This window comes from Ailuropoda melanoleuca, chromosome 14 (assembly GCF_002007445.2).
Source record: "Ailuropoda melanoleuca isolate Jingjing chromosome 14, ASM200744v2, whole genome shotgun sequence".
Lineage (NCBI taxonomy): Eukaryota > Metazoa > Chordata > Mammalia > Carnivora > Ursidae > Ailuropoda > Ailuropoda melanoleuca.
The window spans coordinates 89,910,423-89,936,140 of NC_048231.1; the positions used below are offsets into that span (position 1 = coordinate 89,910,423).

General features: G+C 39.8%; 1 protein-coding gene across 3 annotated transcripts in view; it reads left to right on the forward strand.

The window, feature by feature from the left end:
- MALT1 (MALT1 paracaspase) overlaps positions 1 to 22,768 on the forward strand; it is a 57,598-nt gene extending 34,830 nt beyond the window's left edge. For 2 of the 3 annotated variants that reach the window (XM_034642113.1, XM_034642114.1), the window contains 8 exons: positions 3,752 to 3,955; positions 12,003 to 12,180; positions 13,599 to 13,673; positions 14,020 to 14,147; positions 16,518 to 16,667; positions 18,930 to 19,087; positions 21,166 to 21,291; positions 22,146 to 22,586. In XM_034642113.1, coding sequence (XP_034498004.1) covers positions 3,752 to 3,955; positions 12,003 to 12,180; positions 13,599 to 13,673; positions 14,020 to 14,147; positions 16,518 to 16,667; positions 18,930 to 19,087; positions 21,166 to 21,291; positions 22,146 to 22,586 — 1,460 coding nt within the window. Of the gene's footprint in view, positions 1 to 3,751; positions 3,956 to 12,002; positions 12,181 to 13,598; positions 13,674 to 14,019; positions 14,148 to 16,517; positions 16,668 to 18,929; positions 19,088 to 21,165; positions 21,292 to 22,145 lie in introns of all 3 variants that reach the window. The other variant, XM_034642112.1, reaches the window with a different exon arrangement.
- The last annotated feature ends 2,950 nt before the right edge of the window (positions 22,769 to 25,718 follow it).

Genomic DNA, 25,718 nt, shown 5'->3' on the forward strand with positions numbered 1-25,718 from the left:
CAGAATCAGTTGTCACTAATCAGGTATTATATCAAAATTTAGAGTTCTAGGTTCTTTTGTGAAGTGGTAGCTTTTGAGAGGTAGCTCTGCCCCATAGTGGCTGCCCCTTTAAAAGGGGCTTGTGCTCCTCTGTTTTCCTGTTGTACAGCTTTGGACCTGCTTCACTCTCTCCCCCTCCCTCTCCTTCCCCACGTGGTCTTGCCATGTAGCTAAGTTTCTTTATATGGTGGCTGGGTCTCAAAAGTGGAAGTCGTCCGGACTTCCTAAGGTTTAGACCTAGAACTGGCCGGTGTCATACCAAATTATGTTGTTCAGAGAGAATCACAGGGCAGCCCAGATTCGGGGTGGGAGCTGGGGCGCAGGTCTGTACCCTGAGGACAAGGATGCTGTGGCTCCTTGGAAGTCACCGCCTTCCACCACTTCTGGAGAGGAAGGCTTGGACTTTACTTTGTAGGATATAGAGATTAAAAGATTTTGTGCAGGGGCACCTGGGTGGCTCAGTTGTTTAAGTGTCTGCCTTCAGCTCAGGTCGTGATCTCAGGGTCCTGGGATTGAGTCCCGCATTGGGCTCCCTGCTCTTTGGGGAGTCTGCCTCTCCCTCTGCCCCTCCCTTCCTGCCCCCCCACTTCCCTGCTTGTGTTCTCTGCTCTCTCTCACTCTCTCAAATAAATAAATAAAAATCTTTAAAAAAGAATAAAAGATTTTGTGCAGACCAACAGGGACTGTATATTCAGTCAGATTTGATACTCAATTTTTGATAGCAAAGGTTTTTTTACTTAACAAATACCTAAATAGCCTTAATCTGTGTCAGGCTCTTTTCCAGATGCTTATGAATATTATTTATTTTGGATGAGATAAGATGAGTAACACACTATTCGAATAATTACACATGGAATTAATACTGTAACATTGTACCACTTTTTGAAGAATACATTGCATTAAGCTTTGGAAGATGCTTAGGATCGTGTAGTTAAAAAATCTTTCTGAAGTGGTTTTATTATTCTGTTGCTTAATCAACTGGCATTTTTTGTTTCCTTTTTCCAATAAATGGTTTGTGTTCAAGAAGTTGTGGGTGGCTCTTACAGTAAATGTTTTTCTTCAGAAGATTTCTTCCATCTATTTTATCACTTGCAAGCCATCATGAATTGCTTATGTAGTTGCAATTTTGAAATCATCTTTGATTCCTTACCTTTATCTCCCCAACTTCACATTTTACTGCGCTTTCTCTGTTGTATCTATAAAGTCTGACTTTTCCTTTTCCTTTCTACAACCAATTCCTGGAATGGGTCTTTGTCATCTCTTACATTGACTGTGGTCTGCTTCTCTATTCCAAACGCACCCCAGTTCACCTGTCATTCAGGAACTGTTTCACAGTAGATTGGGCAAGGTAAGATTTACTTACCCATCATCTTTATTACCATTACACTCGACGAGAAAATGCTCTAAGACATTTTAGGAGTTGGCTGTTAAAAACTGTCATTGAGGAAAATTTTTTTAAAGAGCTGTGGTCAACTATTGATACATATATTTTGAACCACATAGTTCTTGAATTGTTGAACCCTGGCATTCTGTAAACTGTACTGAGTGTTCTTTCAAAATAGATTTACATGAATAAAGAATTGACATTAGCAAAAACATGCTTAGTTTGACAATTGGTCTTTTTTCCCCTAGACTCCAGTGATATTTTTTTGTCTGTTATATTCCTTATAATTGTTTTTTGCCAATAAAACTTAGTCTAGGACATATATTAGAATTAAATTATCATACTTTTCCATCAAAAAAACCCTTTGTGATTTACAAACACTTTACTACCTGAATAACTTTGGGAACCCCATGATTTGAGCTGTAGAGTGTAAGCCAGAGACACACATTCTCTTACCCCCGCCTTAGAGGTTGATTGCACTGAGTCTGTCACTGTATCAATGGGTCTAAATTCTGATGGGGCTGATGGGCTCACAAAAAAATGCACTGAGAATTTTCTTTCTGTGGATTAGTTAGCTAACAGTCTCGCTATACAGTGGGTACTTTGGTGTAAGAGTACAGATCTAGTTTAAGAAGATATTACCAAAANCAAAAAAAAAAAAAAAACCCCAAGCAGTGTTAAGTTTTATACTGACTCCTGTTGAAATCTATCCTGAATGTCCTCAACTTTTTCAACGATTTTTAGAACTAAAGGCAGTTTAGTAGAAACTTTTTGTCTGAATCTTTGTGTTTTAAATAGTCTTGATAATTGACCTTTTCTTTTGAATAAAAGATGTAGGCCTTGAAGTGACTTTTACTGAATTAGAAATGTTCAAGTATCATTTAATTTTTTTCTAAAATATGTATACTTACAAGAATAGGCAACTTGTGAGAAGCCTCTAAGACCGTAAATGTAGAATAAAGATATCATGACACGAAAGGATTGAGGCTTTTCACAAAGCAGGGTTTTCTTTCAGTCTGAGAGCCCCATTCTAGAGTTGGCATGAGTTTTTCTCCAGACCTGGCTTGACACTAGACTTAAATGTTCTGTGGAAAGAAATTTCACCAGAGTTTTCATCAGTTTTATGATTTGAAACATCTGAAATTCTATCCCATACTGCAAACATCAAGTCAGCAATGTGATTATTTATGCCTGTTTCAATTTCACAAGAGTAGTATTCATAATAATGTATAAGAAAACTACTGAGCAGCATTTAGTGACGGAGGTTGGTTGCCTGCTCCTGGCCTGTGTCAGTCAGTGACCCCCAATCCTGCCCCATGTGGTTCCCCAGCCAGTTGGCCGTGCTCCGCCAGGTGCCCTGGTTACATCTTCTCCGCTGCTCCCTGGCTCCTCCGTCTCAGTTTGGGCCGGAGCCTGTGCTGCACGTCCCCACTGCCGGTCCTCGCAGGTTCCTCCCGTCAGGACACGGTCTCCAGTCTCCTGCCACTAACCCCACCCCAGACTAGCAAAGGTGTAGTTTTAGAGACCAGGCTTCCACAGCCATTTCAGGACAAGCTCTACACATGGTAAAGCTAGCTGGTACTTTTGAAGGCCTAGGTGTGGGTCTGTTTGCCCCTTAAAAACCGAAAAATTCTTTGTATGAGAGTACATCTCTGCACAAGGTCAGAAAATAAACTGTTAAGATAGTCGTACAAAAGGTCTTCACATATCCCTAAGGTCGCCCAAACAGGGGATATTTTTTTTTTGAAAGAAGCCGAAAGGAGACAGTACATCAACTGAAAAAATACAGATAGAGTTCTCGTTAAGTCCCTGCTTTTCTCTCCTCTTTGGTTTTCCCCTTACTTGCTCTGACAAGAACTTGTCCTGTTCCTCTTTTTGGTATTTCTTTTGTTTTTAGCCTCTTCCACTGTCAGCAAAACAGAACCTAATTTGATGGGAACCCAATTACTAACATTGCTTGTTTAAATTTGCTCTAAAAGTCTAGTTGAACATTATATTCATTACTTTTGTTGTAACTCAATAAAAGTATTAATTTAATATTAGTTACCATTATGTTTCATATGCAGCTCATAAATATCCTTTGCCTGGTTCTCAAAAGCATCGATAAGTTTAGTTTCAGTTGTTTGATTTATCAACCTGTGTTCCTCAGTAGAGCACTCTGTATGAAGTGGCCTATATAAAGTGATAGTTCTAAAATGAAAATAAATAATAATGAGATCTTATTTGTAAAGCATATGTTTTATTATAATTATACCATTTCCATAGGTTTGATTTTAATCTTTATATCCTCCTCTAAATTCCTCTTTCTCTTTTTTTTTTTTTTTACAGCAAAGGATAAGGTTGCTCTTTTGATAGGAAATATGAATTACTGGGAGCACCCCAAGCTTAAAGCTCCTTTGGTGGATGTGTATGAATTGACCAACTTGTTAAGACAACTAGATTTCAAAGTTGTTTCACTGTTGGATCTTACTGAATATGAAATGCGAAATGCTGTGGATGAATTTTTACTACTTTTAGACAAAGGAGTATATGGTAAGATATTTATGATCTTTGTTTTTATGATTATCCACTCTTCATTGTACAAGTTAAGAGATAAAAATCAGAGAAAGGTGTGGTAAACACGTCCATTTGAAGAGTTTTATTCTTGTAAAAGTGATAGATTTGATCTTCATTCTGTAGTTCCCTGTGAATAACTGATTAGCTCAGCGTTTTTACTTTCATGTCTCTTGTTTTATCAAAACAATATTGTTCTTATTAGAATTCTTTCCTATCTTAGGTGATTTTGTATTTTATTGATAAGAGCTGAAGTACAGTGAAGCTCAATGACCAAATGGCAAATTGTATATTCATATATGTACAGTCCTGCTCTGTGTCTGTGTGTGAGTGTGTGTGTGTGTGTGTGTAGTACAAAGGGAACCAAGTGTACATTCTGTATGTTTCATTCCTTTTTCTAACTATTGCCTGGTATTTTCTAGTCCTTTAATGGGAACTAGAATTTAGCAAGGATGTGTTGGTGAATGAAGCAACATATTTGTAAACAAAAGCTCTATACAAACATAGAGGTGGACCTCCACAAAAATGCTAACGGTAAATTTGTAATCGTTTTACTCATTCTCTCATTTAAATGTTAAGAACACCACATGTATGGTAAAGGTTTTTTAAAGAGACAGAATATGCTGTCAGTAGTAAGTAAGTTCTTTGGTAAGTTACTTGTAATGGGTGGAAGCACTCACGGAAGGCCAGCCAGCGGGATTGTCTGAGCTGATCTCCCAGGCTGTGTGAGCCGTGAGACCGTGCGGTCACATCTGACTGCCAGCAGAGTGGCATCTTTAGTCCTGTTACTAGGCATGCGGGTGATAAAGTATCAGTTTAGCTTCTGTAGCTTTCAAATTGTTTTACTTCAATAATTTCTAAGCTTACGCCTTTATTTATAATTAGACTGATATGATGACGTGAGCTTGGTGGAATTGCTAATGGGTCTCAAAGAAGAATTTTTAATGGAAGAAAAAACTTTTTTTTTCAAGATTTAACATGTCACTTTATATGGGATGGGGAAAGTCTTAAAATCTTATTTAAATGAGTTTCCTCTTAAATAATAAGGGTAACAGTTGTAATACAAATCAATCAACAAAGTAAATCTCTCAAATATGGGAGTCGACTACTACGTTGGTGTTATAATAACATAACCTTGTTTATGAGTATGTAGAGTGGTGGCTCTGGGTGAGTGCATTCATTTTTCTTACAAAAATATGGTAGGATATACTGTACAAATATGCCTTCTTGGCAATTGCTTTCTATATTCTTAGTCTAGATTAAGATGGTGTTTTGATTCTTTTTATTGCATTTAATTTATCTCTTTTTATGAAGTACCAGGAAAAGGCTTTCTAAAACATCACTGAAAGGAATGAGGTAAAAGGGAAAAGTATTGACCAACTTAGGGTTTAGGTTGGTGAAGTATTTTATAAAGATTTATTTATTTGAGAGAGAGTGGGGAGGGGGAAGGGGCAAATGGAGAAGGAAGAGAGAGTCTTAAGCAGACTCTGTTCTGAGCACAGAACCTGGTGCAAGACTCGATCTCACGATCCTGAGATCAGGACCTGAGCCGAAACCAAGAGTTGAACGATTAACCAACTGAGCCACCCAGGCGCCCCAGGTTGGTGAAGTATTTTAAGAGTGAGGGAATTCTATGAAGAATTGTGTACTTTGATTATTCTCATTTCTTACTGACATTATCACCTTAGCTTTAAGCCCTTTGTCTAGCTTTTTATTTATTGTTTATTTATTTTTTTAAAGGTTTTATTTATTTATTTGACAGAGAGAGAGCGAGAGCACAAGCTGGGGGAGCGGCAGACAGAGGGAGAAGCAGGCTCCCCACTGAGCGAGGAGCCCAACGCAGAGCTGGATCCCAGGACCCTGGGATCATGACCTGAGCAGAAAGCAGATACTTAACTTACTACACCACCTAGGTGTCCCTTATCTAGTTTTTTAAATCAAAAATTTTTTAATTGCCTCTGCAAAGTAGAAAATCAAAAATATTAAAAAGTTGTGGCAAGGGGCGCCTGGGTGGTGCAGTCGTTGAGCGTGTCTGCCTTTGGCTCGGGGCGTGATCCCGGCGTTCTGGGATCGAGCCCCACATCGGGCTCCTCCGCTGGGAGCCTGCTTCTTCCTCTCACACTCCCCCTGCTTGTGTTCCCTCTCTTGCTGGCTGTCTCTCTGTGTCAAATAAATAAATAAAATCTTAAAAAAAAAAAAAAAAAAAGTTGTGGCAAGAACAGCTCGGCTGATGCTGAAACTTTGCCCCGGTATAAAAACATCATCTTGGCGTAGGGAATACAAAGGTTTATTAAAGCACAATGGCAGCTGTAGAAAGCTAGAAGGCTTTTAAATCCTACTGATTCGTGTCTTAACAGGGTGACTGCATTATATTTTGGAGTACTGTAAATACCCCAACCTCAGGCACATCTGTGTTAGGTGTAAGTGTGATAGAGGCTTGAGGGTGAGGGCCTTCCCCCTACACTGTGCCTTTTCCTCTAGTTGGAAGCCCCAGGTCACGGGTAGTATCCTGCGGGGTAAGGGAGGCCGAGGCAGAGCCGTAGGAATTCCAGCATGACCAACTCCAGGTATGGAAAGCATATGCACTCAAGTTTATGCCCTTTTACATCCTGTTGCCCGTGGTTTTGTAAAAGAAGCAAAAATTGCAACAGAATAGAAAATAGGTAATTGACTTTTAAAACATATTAAGAACACTCCCAAGAGCAGGAATAACTGATTTCTGCTACATGTCCTTGCAGACAAATGAAGATAAGATTTCCAGTTACCGTATGTAGATGGCTATGATAGGGAGTGACTGGCTTGATACCTCCCCCACCCTGTGCCCCCCTGTACTCGTTGCTTGTGGCAGCTTCGCTGTGCTTTTGTGGAGAAGGATATTGAAGGAGTCTGGTCAGAATATGGCAAAAGCCTTATTTACTCTAGAGGCGTGGTTCAGCTCAGGAGAGCTGAATGGTGAAGCAGGGGCCCTTAAGTAAGCTCGCTCGTGTCCAGGGCTCTGCCTGGCCTTTCTGCTGACCAGTGTGTAACTGGAACCAAGTTAGTTAATTTTCATAAGCCAAAAAGGATTTATGAAGTGCATAGGCTAATGACATAATGAGGTGATTGCAGAATAAATAAGATAAAATTATCCCCGTGCCTGGCCCACTTAAAGTATTGGGGCTATTGTTGTAATTTCCTGAATTCCGGTTTTCCTTCATCTTTAGATGGGGGTTTGAACCAGGTAGTAGCATTCCACTTCAGGCCTCAATTAGAGAAGCCTGGCTTTCATATGTTGTTGTATATTAAGGTTCAACCTAAGATTTCATTTGGAATTAAAAAAAAAAAAAGTTTTTAAAATGATAGTGTAGTGAAGCCGTGAAAAACCAGTGTGCGGAAGATGTGTATTTTCTAGAGTAGAGGTACCTAGAAAGGCAGCAGTAGATTATAAGAGACAGTGCAGCGGGAACACAGTCTGGCCGGCATCCAAATCCTGGCTCTGTCACCTGTTCATTAGTGTCTCGGTATTTCCATCTGTAAAAGGGGGATGACAATATTATTTCCCTAGTTAGGAGAAACATGTCATGAGGATTATAGGAGGTGATAACCATATAATTAAAGCACTGTATTCGAACAGGGCCTGGGACAGAGAAGGAGCTGTGTAGGTTGAGGGGGTCTCGGTGGCAGAGGTCCTCATCAGACCCCTGTGCTAGGTGCATAGTGGAGGACAGTCTTCCATTGAAGCGATTCTTTTCTCTATAGACAGATATACCTGTAATAAACTGTATTCTTGGAAATCATGTTCCCAAGATATAAAATTCCCTAAGAGTCTATTTGATAGGATTATATTTCTAACCACATTAAATTTTTTTGTCATTTATAAAGATACCTATTTTGTGCCTCTGTCCTTGAGTCAATAATAAGCGGTACTAGAGACGCAGTTCTTAAAATGCCATGCTTTGGTCTAGTTTATTTTACATAAAAATATTTAATCTCCCACAATGTAATTTGAATGTAGACTTTGATACAAAATGCTTGCACTTCTTATAAATCATTTTATAACAAAAGGTATTTTGTTCTAAGTGCCTTAGTTTCAGTGATTGCAGAGCAGGATGTATGGCATTGAAATAACAGACCACACTTAGGTTTCCCTGGTCGATGGAGGCCAAACCTTCCCTGGAAGTTGGTGCTTCTCCCAAGTCTTGCTAGAGACAGATGGGTTGCGTGATACAGTGGGGGCAATCCCCAAGCCGCTGGCTGTCTGGCTTAAGTAATACCAGCTGTAGAAATGGTACCATTTCTACTGCAAATCAGACCCTTTATGGAAAGTTCTCCACATCTCCCTCTGTCTTGATTGGTTTGAACTGTTAATTTAATGCTTTCAAAAAGCATGTGCTGAGTTTCTTATTGAATCGATAGCCCACATAAAGGAGTATGCTAGGTGTGAAAGGAGATACAGAAAATAAAGAACATGATTTATATCCTCAAAATTCTAAGTCCCTTAATATAATGAGGGAAAAAATGGTTTTCTGGAGTCCAAATACCTATCACCTATATGATTTTAAGCAAATCATTTGATCTTTTTAATTTTCTCAAGAATAAAATAAGGATATAAATCATTTAAAGGTTGCTGTATGGATTAAAATCAGTTCATGTATATGAAGGTGCTTTCAAAACCATGAAAAACCATGTGTAAAATTAATATCTATGATTTTTATCCAAGAAATTAAACCTACAAAGATCTGTAGGATGTCCATAAAAGCCAGTATGCGAATACATGTCCCGGAGTGCTGGAGGGCTTCAAAGCAGGGTGACCCTGAAGTGTGTCAGAAAGCTAGAAACTGGGCGATAACCTGCCGAGCGTTCTGAGCCTGAGAAGACCTTGAGGACTTGTCACCATTTGGGTAGATGGGAAGGAGAAAGAGTCATCAGGGCAGCGTCAGGAAGGTTAGAAATAAGCAGAGCTTACTTTCAGAAGCTGTGAACAGACTGATGGGGAAGAGCGTCCCATCTTGGATGCAGATCTCCCACTACATGAACGTAGAGCTTTCCTGTGACACCTTTCATAAGCCCAAGTGGCCTAAATCGAAGAAGCACTTACCCTGCATTTGTATGGAAACCTTTGAAGCATTCCCCGACCCAAACAGGCTTCTCTAATAATCAGGATACATCTCGCTGACAGATGCATGAAACAAGCGGAGACAAAGCCCAGACACTCACAGATACAGGTGACAGCGCTGCGGCTCCTGCCGAGATGCCCAGTGTGGTTCTGGGGAAGGAGCCCACGGGGCCGCTCTCACCGCTGCTTGGGCTGCGCCACCCCTCCAGGGCCTGTGCGGGCTGCAAACACACTCTCAGTGCTGGTTTTGCTTTTCGCCTTTTTTCATCAAAGCAAAAGTCCTCTCTGGGTTTCTTTTGGTTAGCAAAAGCAGGTACTAATGTAGGTCTTTCATAAAAGCAGAGTGGTGTGATGCAAACTTAACAAGTGAGGGGTACCTGTACTTGATAAAGAAATATAAATGTCACTCTTTTGAAGTGTACAATTCAGCAGCTTTTAGTATATTCACAGTTGGGCATCAGTCACCAAATTCGAGAACATTTTCATCACCCCAAAAAGAATCCCCGTGTCAATTAGCAGTCACTCTTCATTCCTCCTTATCCCAAACCCCTGGCAACAACGCATCCACTGTCTATCTTTATGGATTCACCTATCTGAGGCATTTCATAGAGTGGAATCATTCCATACGTGTCCTTTTGTGTCTGGCTTTTTTCACTTAGCATAGTGTTTTCAAGGTCCATCCATGTTGCATTATTTTATGGCTGGATAATCACCCGCTGTATGGGCCTACCACATTTCCACTCATCAGCAGATGGACATTTAGGTTGCTTGAACTGTGTGGATATTGTGAATAACACTGCTGTGAACATTTTGGGTATGCATTCTTGTGTGGACACACGTTTTCAGTTCTCTTGGGTGTATGTACCTTGGATGGCATTTGTTGGGTCATATGATAATTCTGAGTTTAAGTTTTTGAGGAACTGCCTAACCTCTTTCCAAAGTGTCTGCACTGCTGTATGTTCCCACCAGAAATAAATGAGGTTTCTGCTTTCTCTGCATCCTCGCCAACACTTGTTACTGCCTGTGTTTTTATTATAGCCTTCCTAGTAAGTGCAAAGTGCTGTCTCCACGTTTTGTTTTCCTTTTCATGTACTTACTTGCTTTTGTATATACTCTTTGGAGAAATGTTTATTCAGTTCCTTCGCCCATTTTTAATGTGGGTTATTAGTCTTTTTATGGTCAAATCGAAGAGTTCATTACATACTCTAGACAGAAGTCCTTTTAGATACATGATTTGCAGATATTTTCCCTCATTCTTCAGATTGTCTTTTCAGTTACTTGATCTTCATTGCTTAGTGAATGAAATCCACTCCCTGTGTCATGATTTTCAAAATGCTCCTATCGGTGCACTCTCCCTTCCGTTTACAGCAATAATTGCATTCCTTGCCAGGCTGGTCTCCTTTCTGTGAGCTGCCATTCTGGGTCCACACCTTGTTTCTGCTCTGCTGCCTCTAATGAAAGCTCGCTCTTCCTCTGCCTTTCCAGATTGCCCCCAGGCTCTCAAGGCCACCCACTGCTGCTTCACCTCACACTGATTCCTCTCTGCACCCGACTCCTATGTACAGGTTTCCTTAATCCCATAATTTACGGTATTTCATTACATGCTGACTTTCTTTGTTCTTTAACAACAGGAGCCGGCCTGAACGAGTTGCAAGCTCCCTGGGGCAGGAACTTTGTCTTCCTTTTCTTTTTCATTTCTTTCAGTGCCTACATGATTTCATTCAGGACGCAGATGAGATAGAATTAACCCACACTGAAGAAATGAATGTGCCCATTTTGTCATTTTTTACCTGAAATGTTACATATGCAAGAACCATGTTTCTCATTTTAGTAGGAGTTCAAGAAAAGTAGACCAGGGTCCTGCCCCGTAGGACCGAATGAAGCACGTTGTTTCAGTGTTCAAAGCCCCATTCTTTGCTAGGAATTGGAGCTATAGATACAAAGGATTCGCTTTTTTGTTGTTCCCTATCTAAATGCCTTTTTACTGTTAGCATTAGAATACGGTAGAAAGAAGTCTCATATCCAGAAGACTGAGAGAGCAACATCAGTGATTGCGTGCTCGGGGTAATATGCCTTCACAAGCATTTCTGTCAACTATTTTCATAAGGAAGCCCATACTGATATTTTGGGGGAGTTTTTGTACAGCCAAAACAAACTTCTTTTCAAGAAAATCTTCAGAGCTGTTTGGTACAGTTTTTATAGTATAATTTGGCAGTAAAGAAATAATGACTCATCTATAGAATATTAAAAGGAACCCAAATCTTAGATTATTAAGGGACTCTAGATGGAAAGTTAATGATATTTATATCTCATAACAAAAAGAAAAAATAATCTATGAAATATGAAATCAGATTTCCCTTCTCTGCTTAGAAACAGCTACATTTATATTTTTATAACCCTTACTAATATTGTGTGGAAATGCCTTTGGAATTTCTTATACTGGATATTGCCGTTGCTACTCATCTGAACTGTGTTTATTTGTTCATCGGTTGAAAACTTACTAAGCTCCTGCTGTGTGTCAGGAATACACAGATAAAGATAATGCCATCCCTGCCCTGGGGGAGCTCCTGGTCTCATGGAGGGGACACATGAGTCAACAAAGACGTCTTTAGCCTTTTTCTTTTTTATGCATCATGAGATAAAATTGAATTCCATGTTATACCATTGGTTACAAATTATTATTTTTATGAATTAAAATATACTTTAGGACAGCATCTCGATGTTGGTTTAAAATACAGTACTTGAAGACTGTTGTCAAACTAATTTTCTGTGCAAATTTAGTTACCATTGTGTTTATAATTGGGTATCTCTTAAATAAGCTTGCATTAACTTGAAGAAAACAAGAGTCTAGGCTTTTTTTCTAAAGAGTGCTACACGCATGTTCAGAGTGCAGTTTAGAATTAATTTCTACCTTTTTTTTTTCTTTTCCAGGATTATTGTATTATGCAGGGCATGGTTATGAAAACTTTGGCAACAGCTTTATGGTCCCTGTTGATGCTCCAAATCCATACAGGTCTGAGAACTGTCTGTGTGTACAAAATATACTGAAATTAATGCAAGAAAAGGAAACCGGACTTAATGTATTCTTGTTGGACATGTGTAGGAAAAGGTAAACTGCCTCATCTTTGTTAAACAAAGCGCATCAGAGTTAAGTAAATACGAGCCTTGACAGTGAAATCTAAGGCAAACGTGGGAATGCTAAGAAGTACTTAAGCTTGTAAGCTCGTAATTACAGATTGACCAAGAAGGAAACCAGAAGGAAATACATTTTCTCTTTAACTTTTTTCCTGTTTGTTGTGGAACCAAAGTGAGGAACTCTAAAGGGTATGGGTATCTATTCATACTCCGGAAGGTTCAACTCTTCAGAATGCCTGTAGATGTCTCTAGTCCTCTGGGCACTTATTTCTCCAGGCAGGGACAGAAACAGCACCTGTAGAGGTGGGGCCTCTGTCAGTCCTGGTCTCGCAGATGCAGAAAGTGTAGCCGGACCAGGTGTTTGAGGTTTGGATCCCAGCCGTTGGCCACTGGATTGCTAAGGAATAGAACCAGTGATCATCCCTCTCAGAAACAGAGTTTTGTGCTTGCTCAGCATTTACCAAACACCAGTGCCAGAGTTCAGACATAGCTCCAGTTTTAAAGCGAACCAGAGAAAAGGGGATGTGACTGCTGTCTCAACAGCAGAGGAGCCCTAATTATTTGGGGTAAATATGTACCTGATTTGATAAAGGAATTTTGCATCTATAATCTTAAATTATGTATAATACAATAGTGTTAACCAGATTTTCCATTATATTATTATTTCTGCTCTCTTTAAAATGCTGTGTAACTTTTTTCACATTTGTATCTGTCCTTCCTCCTCCCTTGTAAATAGAAACGACTATGATGATACCATCCCCATCTTGGACGCGCTGAAGGTCACNGTGCTTGCTCAGCATTTACCAAACACCAGTGCCAGAGTTCAGACATAGCTCCAGTTTTAAAGCGAACCAGAGAAAAGGGGATGTGACTGCTGTCTCAACAGCAGAGGAGCCCTAATTATTTGGGGTAANCTTATTTCTCCAGGCAGGGACAGAAACAGCACCTGTAGAGGTGGGGCCTCTGTCAGTCCTGGTCTCGCAGATGCAGAAAGTGTAGCCGGACCAGGTGTTTGAGGTTTGGATCCCAGCCGTTGGCCACTGGATTGCTAAGGAATAGAACCAGTGATCATCCCTCTCAGAAACAGAGTTTTGTGCTTGCTCAGCATTTACCAAACACCAGTGCCAGAGTTCAGACATAGCTCCAGTTTTAAAGCGAACCAGAGGAAAGGGGATGTGACTGTCTGCTGTCTCAACAGCAGAGGAGCCCTAGATTATTTGGGGTAGATATGTACCTGATTTGATAAAGGAATTTTGCATCTATAATCTTAAATTATGTATAATACAATAGTGTTAACCAGATTTTCCATTATATTATTATTTCTGCTCTCTTTAAAATGCTGTGTAACTTTTTTCACATTTGTATCTGTCCTTCCTCCTCCCTTGTAAATAGAAACGACTATGATGATACCATCCCCATCTTGGACGCGCTGAAGGTCACGGCCAATATTGTGTTTGGATATGCCACGTAAGGAAATTTTACATTCATGTTCAAGATGCCTTCATTTCTCGATGACTTCTTTTTGATTATAGGTTAGAAGCCTAGATATATCCGTAGAAATGTAGGCATGCATTTTCATCCTTGATACTCTTGAGAGGATAAGTGAGTTAAATGATTGACCTCAGCTCCTCATGTGTTGGCATCTTCTTTTTACTAAGCACCAGAGCATCTAGTCCCTGCTTAAAGATTAACTCTGTAGCGAGGGTGTCCTGCAAGAGGCAGAGACGTGAGTGAGGCTCATCAGTATTCACACAAGCCCCGTGTGGCAAGTGTTTACTTTTTTTAAAATTTCTGTCTTTTTGCTGTGTTTAAGGTGTCAAGGAGCAGAAGCCTTTGAAATCCAGCATTCTGGGTTGGCAAATGGAATTTTCATGAAATTTTTAAAAGATAGATTATTAGAAGACAAGAAAATTACTGTGTTACTGGATGAAGTTGCAGAAGGTAAAATAAAAAATAAAGAGAAAGCTCCTGAGGGTTCTCTGGTAATTATTGTATTCCTTCTGTTACTGTGCAGGTTTGGAGTTAGTATTTGTTTTTATAAAACAGTTGTTTCTACAACATTCAGCAACACTCCTGTTTCATTCCTTCTTCCCTCCTCCGCTCCCTAGTGACTGAGCTTTGTGCCCTCTGTGCAGCATGACTCAAGCTGCAAGGCTGGTCCTGGGCAAGACTGAAACCAGTGAAGTTTCATCTTCAGAGCCCTGTACCTTGTCTCTGTGCCTCGTGCCTGGTGCGGCCCTGTCGGCTTGTTGGCAGAAAAACTTGTCCAGAGAGCATCCTCTCCCAGGATCAGACAGATCCCACTCTGCAGAAATTTCGAGACTCTAGTGGAAAAGGCTGGGTTCATTTTTTTCTTGATGGACTTAATGGTTTTTTAAATTCTGCTTTCAGGACATGACCCTAGAGGGCTAACATCATTTCTTCCATTTCCTTCTGTTCCCTTTCCTTCTCGGGATAATGTTATGCTCCTGACAGGTGCCAAACGAGTACGTATCCTACTACACCCATAGATTGCCAGGTATTTTTTGAAATGCCATTTTCGAAGCCATGCCAAAAGGCAATCCTTTTGCAAACCAGCCCATGAGAAATGGAGTTTCATGGGTGTTCCGAAGATGGCAGGTGGAGTGTAAGGTATGCGAGTGTTTCACTAAGAGCTATGAGTCACCTCTGTTTATGTTCATGTTTTTATCAGTGTAGATCTTTTAGCTGGATCACCTGACTTAACCACTTTCCCATTTAACACACACAGCCAGAGCTTTGACCTCCTCCCGCCATCCTGCTTCAACCGGAAAAGTTTGGCTTTTATCTGGTTTTTGTATTTGGCTTCTATTTAAGAAGTAATGATTCTATTTAAGAATCTTAGTTTTACCTCTTTTTTTTTCCAGATAAGTAACTACATACCAAAGACCAGATATTATTACTTTATAACTTTATTTATTAATAATTAATAATATATACAGAAGTGAGAGAAACTATAATTTGTTCATATTAAAGAACATGACATATATGGCTTTGTAAATTTAAATTGGTATTTATCAATAGTCATAAGTTTTTGCCTAAAACATGTTGAACAAAACACATTTTGGAGCATGCATATAGCATAACATTTTTGTTGAGTTCAAAACCTAAAACATTAGGGGCGCCTGGGTGACTCAGTCAGTTAAGCATCTGCCTTCACCTCAGGTCATAATTCCAGGGTCCTGGAATCAAACCCCACATCAGGCTCCCAGCTTTCTCCCCAGCTCATGCTCTCTATCACTATCTCAGTCTCTCTCTCAAATAAATAAATAAAATCTTTAAAAAAAAAAAAACAACCTAAAACATAAGCATAAACTACTTACCAATGCCTGTGTGTGAGTGACAAATAAAATATGCATGGGATTATATATACTACATTGGATAGTTGTTATTTTGAGTAGGGGGAGAGGAGTGGTGGTGCTTTAGCCGTATCAGTGGTTGTAACACATTATTTCCTTTCTTAAAAACAAAGCTACCTGAGGTAAAGATGGTGTGGTATCTTACCTTTCTCATAGAGAAGTAGTCATTTGTTTACTAAATATGTGTATTTCTCAGCAGAGTATTGACATAAAATTATCATGGCTACCCTTTCAGTAAAGAAATATACTCTCAGGGGCACCTGGGAGGCTCAGTCAGTTAAGCGTCTTTGGCTCAGGTCATGATCTCAGAGTCCTGGGAGTGAACCCCGCATCAGGCTTCCTGCTAAGTGGGGAGTCTGCTTCTCTCTCTCTCTCTCCCTCAGCCCTTCCCTCCCCTCCGCTTGTTCTCTCTCTCTCAAATAAATAAAAATCTTTAAAAAAGAAAGAAGTATACTTTCAGTTCTTCATGAATTTTAAGGCTTAGAATATTATGGGTATGACAATAGAATTATAGAAGATAAAATCTAAGAGGGGGTCTTTAGAAGTGGCTGGCCGTATTGCATGGTGCACTGGGTGTTATACGCAACTAATGAATCATCAAACTTTACATCGGAAACCGGGGATGTACTGTATGGTGAACTAACATAATATAATAAAAAATCATTTAAAAAAATTTTTAAAAATTTAAAAAAACCGAGAACCAGCAATTGCCTGGGTCAACCTAAAAAAAAAAAAAAGAAGTGCCTGGCCCAATATTTTTCTCTGTTTACTCATTACTTTGAACCATGCCTGGCACATAGTAGGTGTTTAGTAAAATAGTTATTAAGTGAGTGAGTGATACTGAGAACATAACTGGATTTGCAGGAGAGTTCTTGACCTAAATATTTAAAACATGAAAAGATTGTGGTCTTAATACTTATTTCTTATCTTTTAGATATGGGTAAATGTCACCTTACTAAAGGCAAACAGGCTCTGGAGATTCGGAGTAGCTTGTCTGAAAAGAGAGCGCTTACTGACCCAATTCAGGGAACCGCGTACTCTGCGGAGTCTCTGGTACGGAATCTGCAGTGGGCCAAAGCGCACGGTACGGTGGGGCCTGGTTCTTGCGGGTTTTCTGTCATCTGCTGTGTTAAATCATGAAGGAGGTTTTTGTCCCCCTGAATAAATAATTTTCCTCTCAATTTGTAGTGAAAATATTTTAGACTGGTGGGCAAACCCAAAACTAAACAATTTATCTAATATACTGTCCCTTAGATTTTATTATATTGTGAGTTGGAAGTGTGTTGTTTGAAAAATCAGACAGGCCTGGGTTCCCATCCTGTCTCTACCACTTGATAAACATGTTATCTCTAAATGGGGACAAGTAATGCTTGGTGGGGTTGTTCTATTGAATGAGATCACACGGTGAAGAGACTAGGCTGCTGGTCAGTAAATACTATATGCTCGTAAGTATTGCTGAGTGTTCTCTCTCTTTGACTCTTGAATCACTGAGTCGGTGAGCAGGAAAAGAGAAGGTGAGGTGGAAATCGTATCTGTAACTTAATTGCCTTTGGTAATTCTGTGTGACTTAGTGAAAAGGTAAGTTTAAATTATTGACTGAAATGAAGATTTTGGATTTGCTCTGAGTCCCAAATATCTGTATGGTGAATCCCTTATTGTAAATAATTGAAAATTGTATTTGGTGAGCTTCTGTATGTTTCTTTTCATAATAGTCTGTTCTCTAAGGTATATTTTGGGGTACATATGTTAAAGCACATTAAAATATAAAATGCCATAAATATATTGTTTTGGCTTTCCAGATAATTGGATAAGTAATTGAAATTGATTCTTTTCCTTTAAAAAAGCCCTAAATGACAACAATAACAAAATTATGGTGGTAAAGATCAACAGTAAAAAAACCTTTTATGAAATGAAACTAAGGGAGCATCTCTTTACTTGGTGGATGAGATGCTACCCAATTCATGGATTGTCTAATAAAGCCAATTAGATCTTCAAATTGAAAGAAAGAAAGAAAGAAAAAGAAACTTTACACATGGGCTGGTCCAATATTTTTCTCTGTTTGCTCATTACTTTGAACCATGCCTGGCACGTAGTAGGTGTGTAGTAAAATAGTTGCTGAGTGAGCAAATGCGTGATACTCAGAACATAACCGCATTTGCAGGAGAGTTCTTGGCCTAAATATTTAAAACATAATGAAAAGATTGTGGTCTTAAAATAATACTTATTTCTTATCTTTTAGATATGGGTAAATGTCACCTTACCAAAGGCAAACAGGCTCTGGAGATGTGGAGTAGTTTTTCTGGAAAGAGCACTTTTTTTTTTTGTAACAGATTTGGTATTTTTTATGTTACAGAGCTCATGCAAAATGGTAAAAGGAAAAACATTAAGACTCCCTCAATCATCAAAGGATGCAAATTCAGCCTACACAATTGGGAATACATTAATTAAGAAACAAATATAGCAAATGGTAAATTTAAACAGTAATTAGACAAAATAAAATTAAAACTATGATAGTGTAGTTTTTCCTTTTTAATCCCATCAGCTAGGTAAACACTTCGAAAATTAATATTACTTCATTTTGGAAATGTTATGGTGAAATCTATTTATATTCTGTATAAGTGGAGAATGTCACATGTGTGAGGAACCATGGAACAGCTGTGTCTAATAATCCTAAAGCATTAAGTACATATATATAAGAAATACTGACTATGATAGAAAAATAATAAAAGCCAGGAATATTAGATATTCAGGAGTAGTGGAATTGTTCAGAGTAACAAATATTCAGTGACATTATGCTTAATTAAAAACCATTTTCTTTTCTTTTTTTTTTTTTTTAAAGATTTTATTTATTTATTCGACAGAGATAGAGACAGCGAGAGAGGGAACACAAGCAGGGGGAGTGGGAGAGGAAGAAGCAGGCTCATAGTGGAGGAGCCTGATGTGGGGCTCGATCCCAGAATGCCGGGATCACGCCCTGAGCCGAAGGCAGACCATTTTCACGAAGATTGAGGCAACAGTAAAAATATATCTGCAATTATATGGATACTTTTGATTACCACTGTAAAAATTACATATGCAGAGGGACAAGAACTGTAAGGAAATAGTAAATGAAAGATTTTTATTTGCTTGACCAGCAGAAAGGGGCTTTTTTTCCCCACTTGCTTTAAGTGCATGCCTGTGTGTTTGTGTGTCTTTGGACAATGTGTTAGTTATAGAACATTTTTAGGTGAAAGCAAAAGCTCTCACTGTATTTTGCCTCATAAAGAACAATTGTCTGTTGCTTAACAGAAAACTTACCAAGCACTCCTCAAGGGATTATTCGAAAGTTGCTTTTGTTCTTTTTCAGAACTCCCAGAAAGTATGTGTCTTAAATTTCAGTGCGGCGTTCAGATTCAGTTAGGGTTTGCCGCCGAGTTTTCCAACGTCATGATAATCTACACAAGTATTGTTCACAAGCCACCCGACGTGCTGATGTGCGACGCCTACGTCACCGATTTCCCTCTTGTAAGAACCGCCTTTCTTCTTTTATTCAAAATAGCACCGTATAGCCTCACTTACTAAAGACTAAACATCTGGAAACTTAAAGTTGATGGTAAATTTAAAGGAAATATGAATACATATATATTCCATTTATATAAATACTTACTTGTATTTTAATAACAATGGTCAAAATATTTAAAAACTAATCCCCATAATACCCTAAATTCATCAAATTAAGGAATGTCTAAAGTTCACCCAGGAAAGAAGCCTTTAATTTCCTTTACCCTAAGTAGGATATCAAATATGAAGAAATAAAGTGGTAGTATATTGGAAGCATAGAAATTTAGTTCTGTTTTTCCATAAATTAAGATACATTTATTTCCTGTTGGCCTAAAGAAGCCAGTAAATAGTTCCCCTCTTTCCTACGTTGAGTGTAGTAAATTGAGAAGTAAGCAAGGAGCGAGACAAATCCAGAATGTCACCTTTGCCACTGATGAAGGCTTCATGGAGGACACTGCTTAGTGTGAGAGCAAATGGTCCAGCACTGAACCCCAGAATTAGGTCTGTCTACCAGCCGTAACAGCGCTGGCCTCGGATGGGCCTCCTGGGCATTGGGCAGGGCAGAGCCTGAGGCCTTCTCTCTCAAGTTCCAGAACAGATCTCCCGCTCTTAGCCAGGGGTTGGCTCTTAGAGAAGAAAAAGGGAAGGGCTGCCTGTATATGTCCATTTACTCTTTTTAAATATACGTATCATATAAATCCCCCCACACCTTCCCAAATGTGATGAGTGAGCAAGGAGAGAATCCAGGAGTCACACTCTAACGGGGCTGGAACTTAAAAGGAAGCTTGAGTGGGTTAAGAAGTGTTCGTAGGGATGGTTTGAAAGTAACTGTCCTTGCAGAGCTAACTTTTTAAGTGTATCTGTGCAGATTTAAAATTCCTGTTTTACTCTAGAATGTTGTTTTTATTATTTTTTTAGTCCTAGCTAAGAGCTTACCTACTCAGGCCAAAATTCATAAGAGAGCAGCACCTGTTAAGATATTTTACTGTCATGGGATGCCTGGGTGGCTCCGTCATTGAGCATCTGCCTTCAGCTCAGGTCATGATCCCAGGGTCCTGGGATCAAGCTNTCAAGCCCCGCATCGGGCTCCCCACTCAGAGGGGAGTCTGCTTCTCCCTCTCTCTGCCCTTCCCCCACCCATTCTCTCTCTCTCTCGCTCTCTCTCTGAAATAAACAAAATCTTCCAAAAAAAATATATTGTCATAGACAATGTTGTGACTCTAACTGATTTCATTAATAACANCGTATCATATAAATCCCCCCACACCTTCCCAAATGTGATGAGTGAGCAAGGAGAGAATCCAGGAGTCACACTTTAACGGGGCTGGAACTTAAAAGGAAGCTTGAGTGGGTTAAGAAGTGTTCNCCTTCTCTCTCAAGTTCCAGAACAGATCTCCCGCTCTTAGCCAGGGGTTGGCTCTTAGAGAAGAAAAAGGGAAGGGCTGCCTGTATGTCCATTTACTCTTTTTAAATATACGTATCATATAAATCCCCCCACACCTTCCCAAATGTGATGAGTGAGCAAGGAGAGAATCCAGGAGTCACACTCTAACGGGGCTGGAACTTAAAAGGAAGCTTGAGTGGGTTAAGAAGTGTTCGTAGGGATGGTTTGAAAGTAACTGTCCTTGCAGAGCTAACTTTTTAAGTGTATCTGTGCAGATTTAAAATTCCTGTTTTACTCTAGAATGTTGTTTTTATTATTTTTTTAGTCCTAGCTAAGAGCTTACCTACTCAGGCCAAAATTCATAAGAGAGCAGCACCTGTTAAGATATTTTACTGTCATGGGACGCCTGGGTGGCTCCGTCATTGAGCATCTGCCTTCAGCTCAGGTCATGATCCCGGGGTCCTGGGATCAAGCCCCGCATCGGGCTCCCCACTCAGAGGGGAGTCTGCTTCTCCCTCTCTCTGCCCTTCCCCCACCCATTCTCTCTCTCTCTCGCTCTCTCTCTGAAATAAACAAAATCTTCCAAAAAAAATATATTGTCATAGACAATGTTGTGACTCTAACTGATTTCATTAATAACATCCGCTGATTTTCACAGGACTTAGATATTGATCCAAAAGATGCGAATAAAGGGACGCCTGAAGAAACTGGCAGCTATTTGGTGTCCAAGGACCTTCCCAAGCACTGTCTCTACACTAGGCTCAGCTCGCTGCAGAAATTAAAGGTTTTTACTTCTCCTGTTTTTAGCTACGAACTTTATGAAAGTGAAAGTTCATTCTGGCCTGTGACAGTGGTGTTAGTTTATAGGTGAGCTGCTTCATTGGGTGTTAAAACGAAGTGTAGAGGTAAGTGAGTCGTAGTGAGTCTTCTCAGTCACCCCGGGCATATTCTGTCCCGTCCCCGGTGACAGTGACGGCCTGAGGATTCTTGTGTGAGAGCGAATGTGATTACTCTCCGCAGTTGAAAAGTCAGGGATAGAGAGCATAGGCTGCTCTTACATACCTTCGCATCTTCAAATAATCATTTCCTAGTTAAGGGACAAAAGACGGACTGTTGTCACCCTTTCGTAGCTAATCTACCTACAGTCTCCTTTGTCTCTGAAATGACCCTGTGATCTGATTCAGTTGCACTTCTCCATCTAGGACTGTGGATTATTATTTCATGTTTTTTAAAACAGCTAACCTCTCGGCCTAGGTGTAAAGCCAGGTTTTTTCATTAAGGATCATTCTCCATCTCCACTAATAGGGAAGGATAAGTTGCTCCAGCCCCACTGCTTGGAAAATGCCTTTAAACTGTTCTTCCGGAACACAGTACAAGATTGCTGTGATTCTGGCTACTGTCAGTAGCAAGAACTAGAATTCTACCAGTTCAAAGTCCCGAAGGAGGGGAAGGGAAGTGATTACAGCTGGCCTTTCTGAGTGTGGGGAAGGTGTAAACGAGCCTTGAGGATTTGGAACCTGGGAAAGGGGAGCGAGAGTGGCTGTTGTTGTGTGATCATGTGTGTATTTGCATATGTCAGCAATACTCTAGGATCGATATGCTTTCACAGTTGATGAAAGTAGTTCTTTTCCTTTTCAGGAACATCTGATCTTCACAGTCTGCCTGTCGTATCAGTACTCAGGATTGGACGATACCGTAGAGGAGAAGCAGGAGGTGAATGTTGGGAAACCCCTCATTGCCAAGCTGGACATTCACCGAGGTTTGGGAAGGAAGACTTGCTTCCAGACTTGTGTTATGTGTAACGGCCCTTACCAGAGCTCGGCGTCCACCTCAGCAGGAGCCAGCCATTACCACTCATCGCAAGACTCGTTCCACGGCGTTTACCATTCGCACCTTGGTACCGCCAGTAACGTCTTGTCGTCAGATGGCTGTCGCTGCAGCCGGATGGCAGATGCGTTTATTTCGAGTCACCACGCCCACCATTACCCGTGCCAGTTTGGTAGGAGCAACGTGCCGGTGGAGACAACTGACGACATGCCATTCAGTCTCGCTGAGGGGCTCCGGATTTCTGAAAAGTGACCTCCTGGTTTCTGGAAGTTATCATAAGCACTGGATGCCTCCTGTGCAGCAGAACTGACATGAAGGGAGGCGTTATGAAAGAGCAAATACGAATTCGTACGGAGAGATGTTCAGTGAGGGTATTTCATGGCAAACCCAGGACTTTGAGGTGTTGGAATTATATCATTTACCCACAGACTTCCTCTTTGTTCTCTTTGAAGAGTTGGTGAATTGGTTGATTTGTTCTGTAAGAATGAAGGATGGATGTGTAAATGTTTATGTGTTTATAACAAAAATATTTTCGTTTTGAGCATTCTGAAGTAAGAACAATGGGAATGGCATCGCGGAGTAAGTCATTGTATTTTTAGAATCAGGAAAAAAAACCTTGGTGATCATCATGCTTAACCTGGTTTCATCAGTGGGGGAAGCAGATTGAGGGATCTTGTTTACGTTAGAGCTGGCCCCAGAACTGAGAGGTCCAGACTTCTTCTCTTCAGTGTTTATTCCACTACACACTGCCTTCCTGACACGTTCTGAGACAGGGATTATGTTTGTGGATTGATTTAAAGGTAATATGTAAATATGCATGTCTTGTATATAATCTAGAAATGTACAAACTTGAATTAATGATTATAGGACTTTACTGCAAGTGTCAGTTAAGACATTTATATATAAATCTGTTGTAGAACAGGCTGAAGTGCCTTGTTCCTAAGGTCATGAAAGCACATGGAGAGGCGATGAAATGTTTGTCTCTATTAGACAAGACAGCAGGATAAGTCTGCTGCTGGATAATCTGGACAGCTGCTTTGTGAATCTTACAAACACTGGATATGTCTTCCTTGATAACATTTTCTTAATGAATTTTACTGGCCTTAGATAATCTTACCACCTTTTGTCCTACCTAAAGCATGTTAAAAAGGCAACTGCCAATAACAAAAATATTGAATTAGTAATTTTAAAACATTCCACAAAAGAAATACGAGGCCCAGATGGCTTCACTGCTGTATTTTACCAAATATTTAAAGAATTAGCACCAGTCCTTTGCAAACTCTCCCCAAAAATGGAAGGAGAGAGAACAATTCCCAGTTCATTTTACGAAGCCAGTATTACCCTGATACAAAACCAGGTGAAGACGTCACAAGAAAACAACAGATCAGTATCTGTTACAAATAGAGACTCAAAAGTCATCAACAAAATACTAGCAAACTGAGTCTAGCAACATATAAAAAGGATTATACACCATGACCGAGTAAGATTTACCCCAGGAATGCAAGGTTTGTTAACATCCAAAAATCAATGTCATATGCAGATGATTCTCATTATTCACAGTAGTTATAGTCTAGGAAGTCACTGTGAATACTGAACTAGTGAATGCAAAGCCATTGCTCCTAGGAGAAGTGTGTGTGTGTGTGTGTGTGTGTGTGTGTGTGTTCATATCTCAAATAGATTATAATCTTAAATCCTGAAAACAGTTTATCCTGATAGACTGTTTTATTTTACAAAAGGGAAAATGAGGTTCAGAAACATTAAGTGACCTTCCTGAGGCCACCCCACTAATAACTGCCAGAGTTGGGATTCATACCCATCCAACTGGCCCCATCTTCTGGTCATGTCGGGGCGGGGGGTGGGGTGGGGGGAGCTGAAACAGGAAGGCAAAGCATTACCTTGTTCACCCCTGCTGGAACATGCATATCGGGAAACTCAAAATTTTCGTGGGTCTGCACATATCTATGAGTGATCATAAAAGTGGCGACAGTTTTGATTTGGGAATTACAAACAAATTTTACAAATAAGTTGGTAAATTCACAAATACAGACTCATAAATAATGAGGATCAACTGTCCCATGTTCATAAAGGACAAAACTATTACATTGACTTAGTTGTCTTAACAGTTGCAGAAAGAACTTTGATAAAATTCAGTACCCTTTCATGATAAAAATACTTAACAAACTAGGAATAAACTGGAAATTCCTCAGTATGTGGGTGATAAGGAGCATCTACAAAGAGCCCACACCTAACATCATTATGGCAACAGACTGACTGCTGAATGTCCTTGCCCCCAGAATCAGGAATAAGACAAAGATGTTCCCTCTCACCCCTTCTAGTCAACATTGTACTTGAGCCAGGGCAATTAGGCAAGAAAAAGAAATAGAAGTCAACCATACTGGAAAAGAAGTAAAACTATGTATTCACAGATGGCATAATCTTATTAGATAAAAATTCTAAGAAATTCACTTAAAAATTTCTAAATGAGTTCAGACTGCAGGATAGATACAAGATCAATATACAAAGATCAGTTTTATTTCTGTCAGCAGTGAATGTTCTGAAATTGAGATTTTTAAAAATTTTATTTACAATAACATCAAGATGAATAAAAACTACACAACATTGTTGAAATTAAAGAAGACCTAAATAAATGGAAATACATTGTTCATGGATTGGAAGACTTTATATTGTTAAAATGAAAATGCTCCTGAAATGGCTTCACAGGGTCACTGCATTTCCTGTCAAAATCCCAGCTGACTTGTTTGCAAAAATTGATAAACCGATAAAATTCATACAGAAATGCAAACTAGTAAAATTCACATAAAAGCCAAAACAGTATTGAAAAAGAACAAAGTTGGGGTGCCTGGGTGGCACAGCAGTTAAGCGTCTGCCTTCAGCTCAGGGGGTGATCCCAGCATTATGGGATCGAGCCCCACATCAGACTCCTCTGCTATAAGCCTGCTTCTTCCTCTCCCACTCCCCCTGCTTGTGTTCCCTCTCTCGGCTGACTGTCTCTATCTCTGTCAAATAAATAAATAAAATCTTAAAAAAAAAAAGAAAAAGAAAAAGAACAAAGTTGGAAGATTCACACTTAACCAATTTCAAAACTTAACTACAGAGCTACAGTAACCGGGACAGTGTGACACTGGCAGAAAGATAGATTGAGGGAATATAAAATATAACTGAGAATCCAGAAATAAGCCTAAAATGTTTATAATCAATTGATTTTTGACACAAGTGCCAAAGTATTCAATAAGAAAGGGCAATCTTTTCAACAGAGAGTCCTAGGACAACTGTATAGCCACGTGCTAAAGGACGCCCCTCCTTACACCATGTACAGATCTCAACCCACAATGGGTCATCTACCTAAATACAAGAGCTACAACT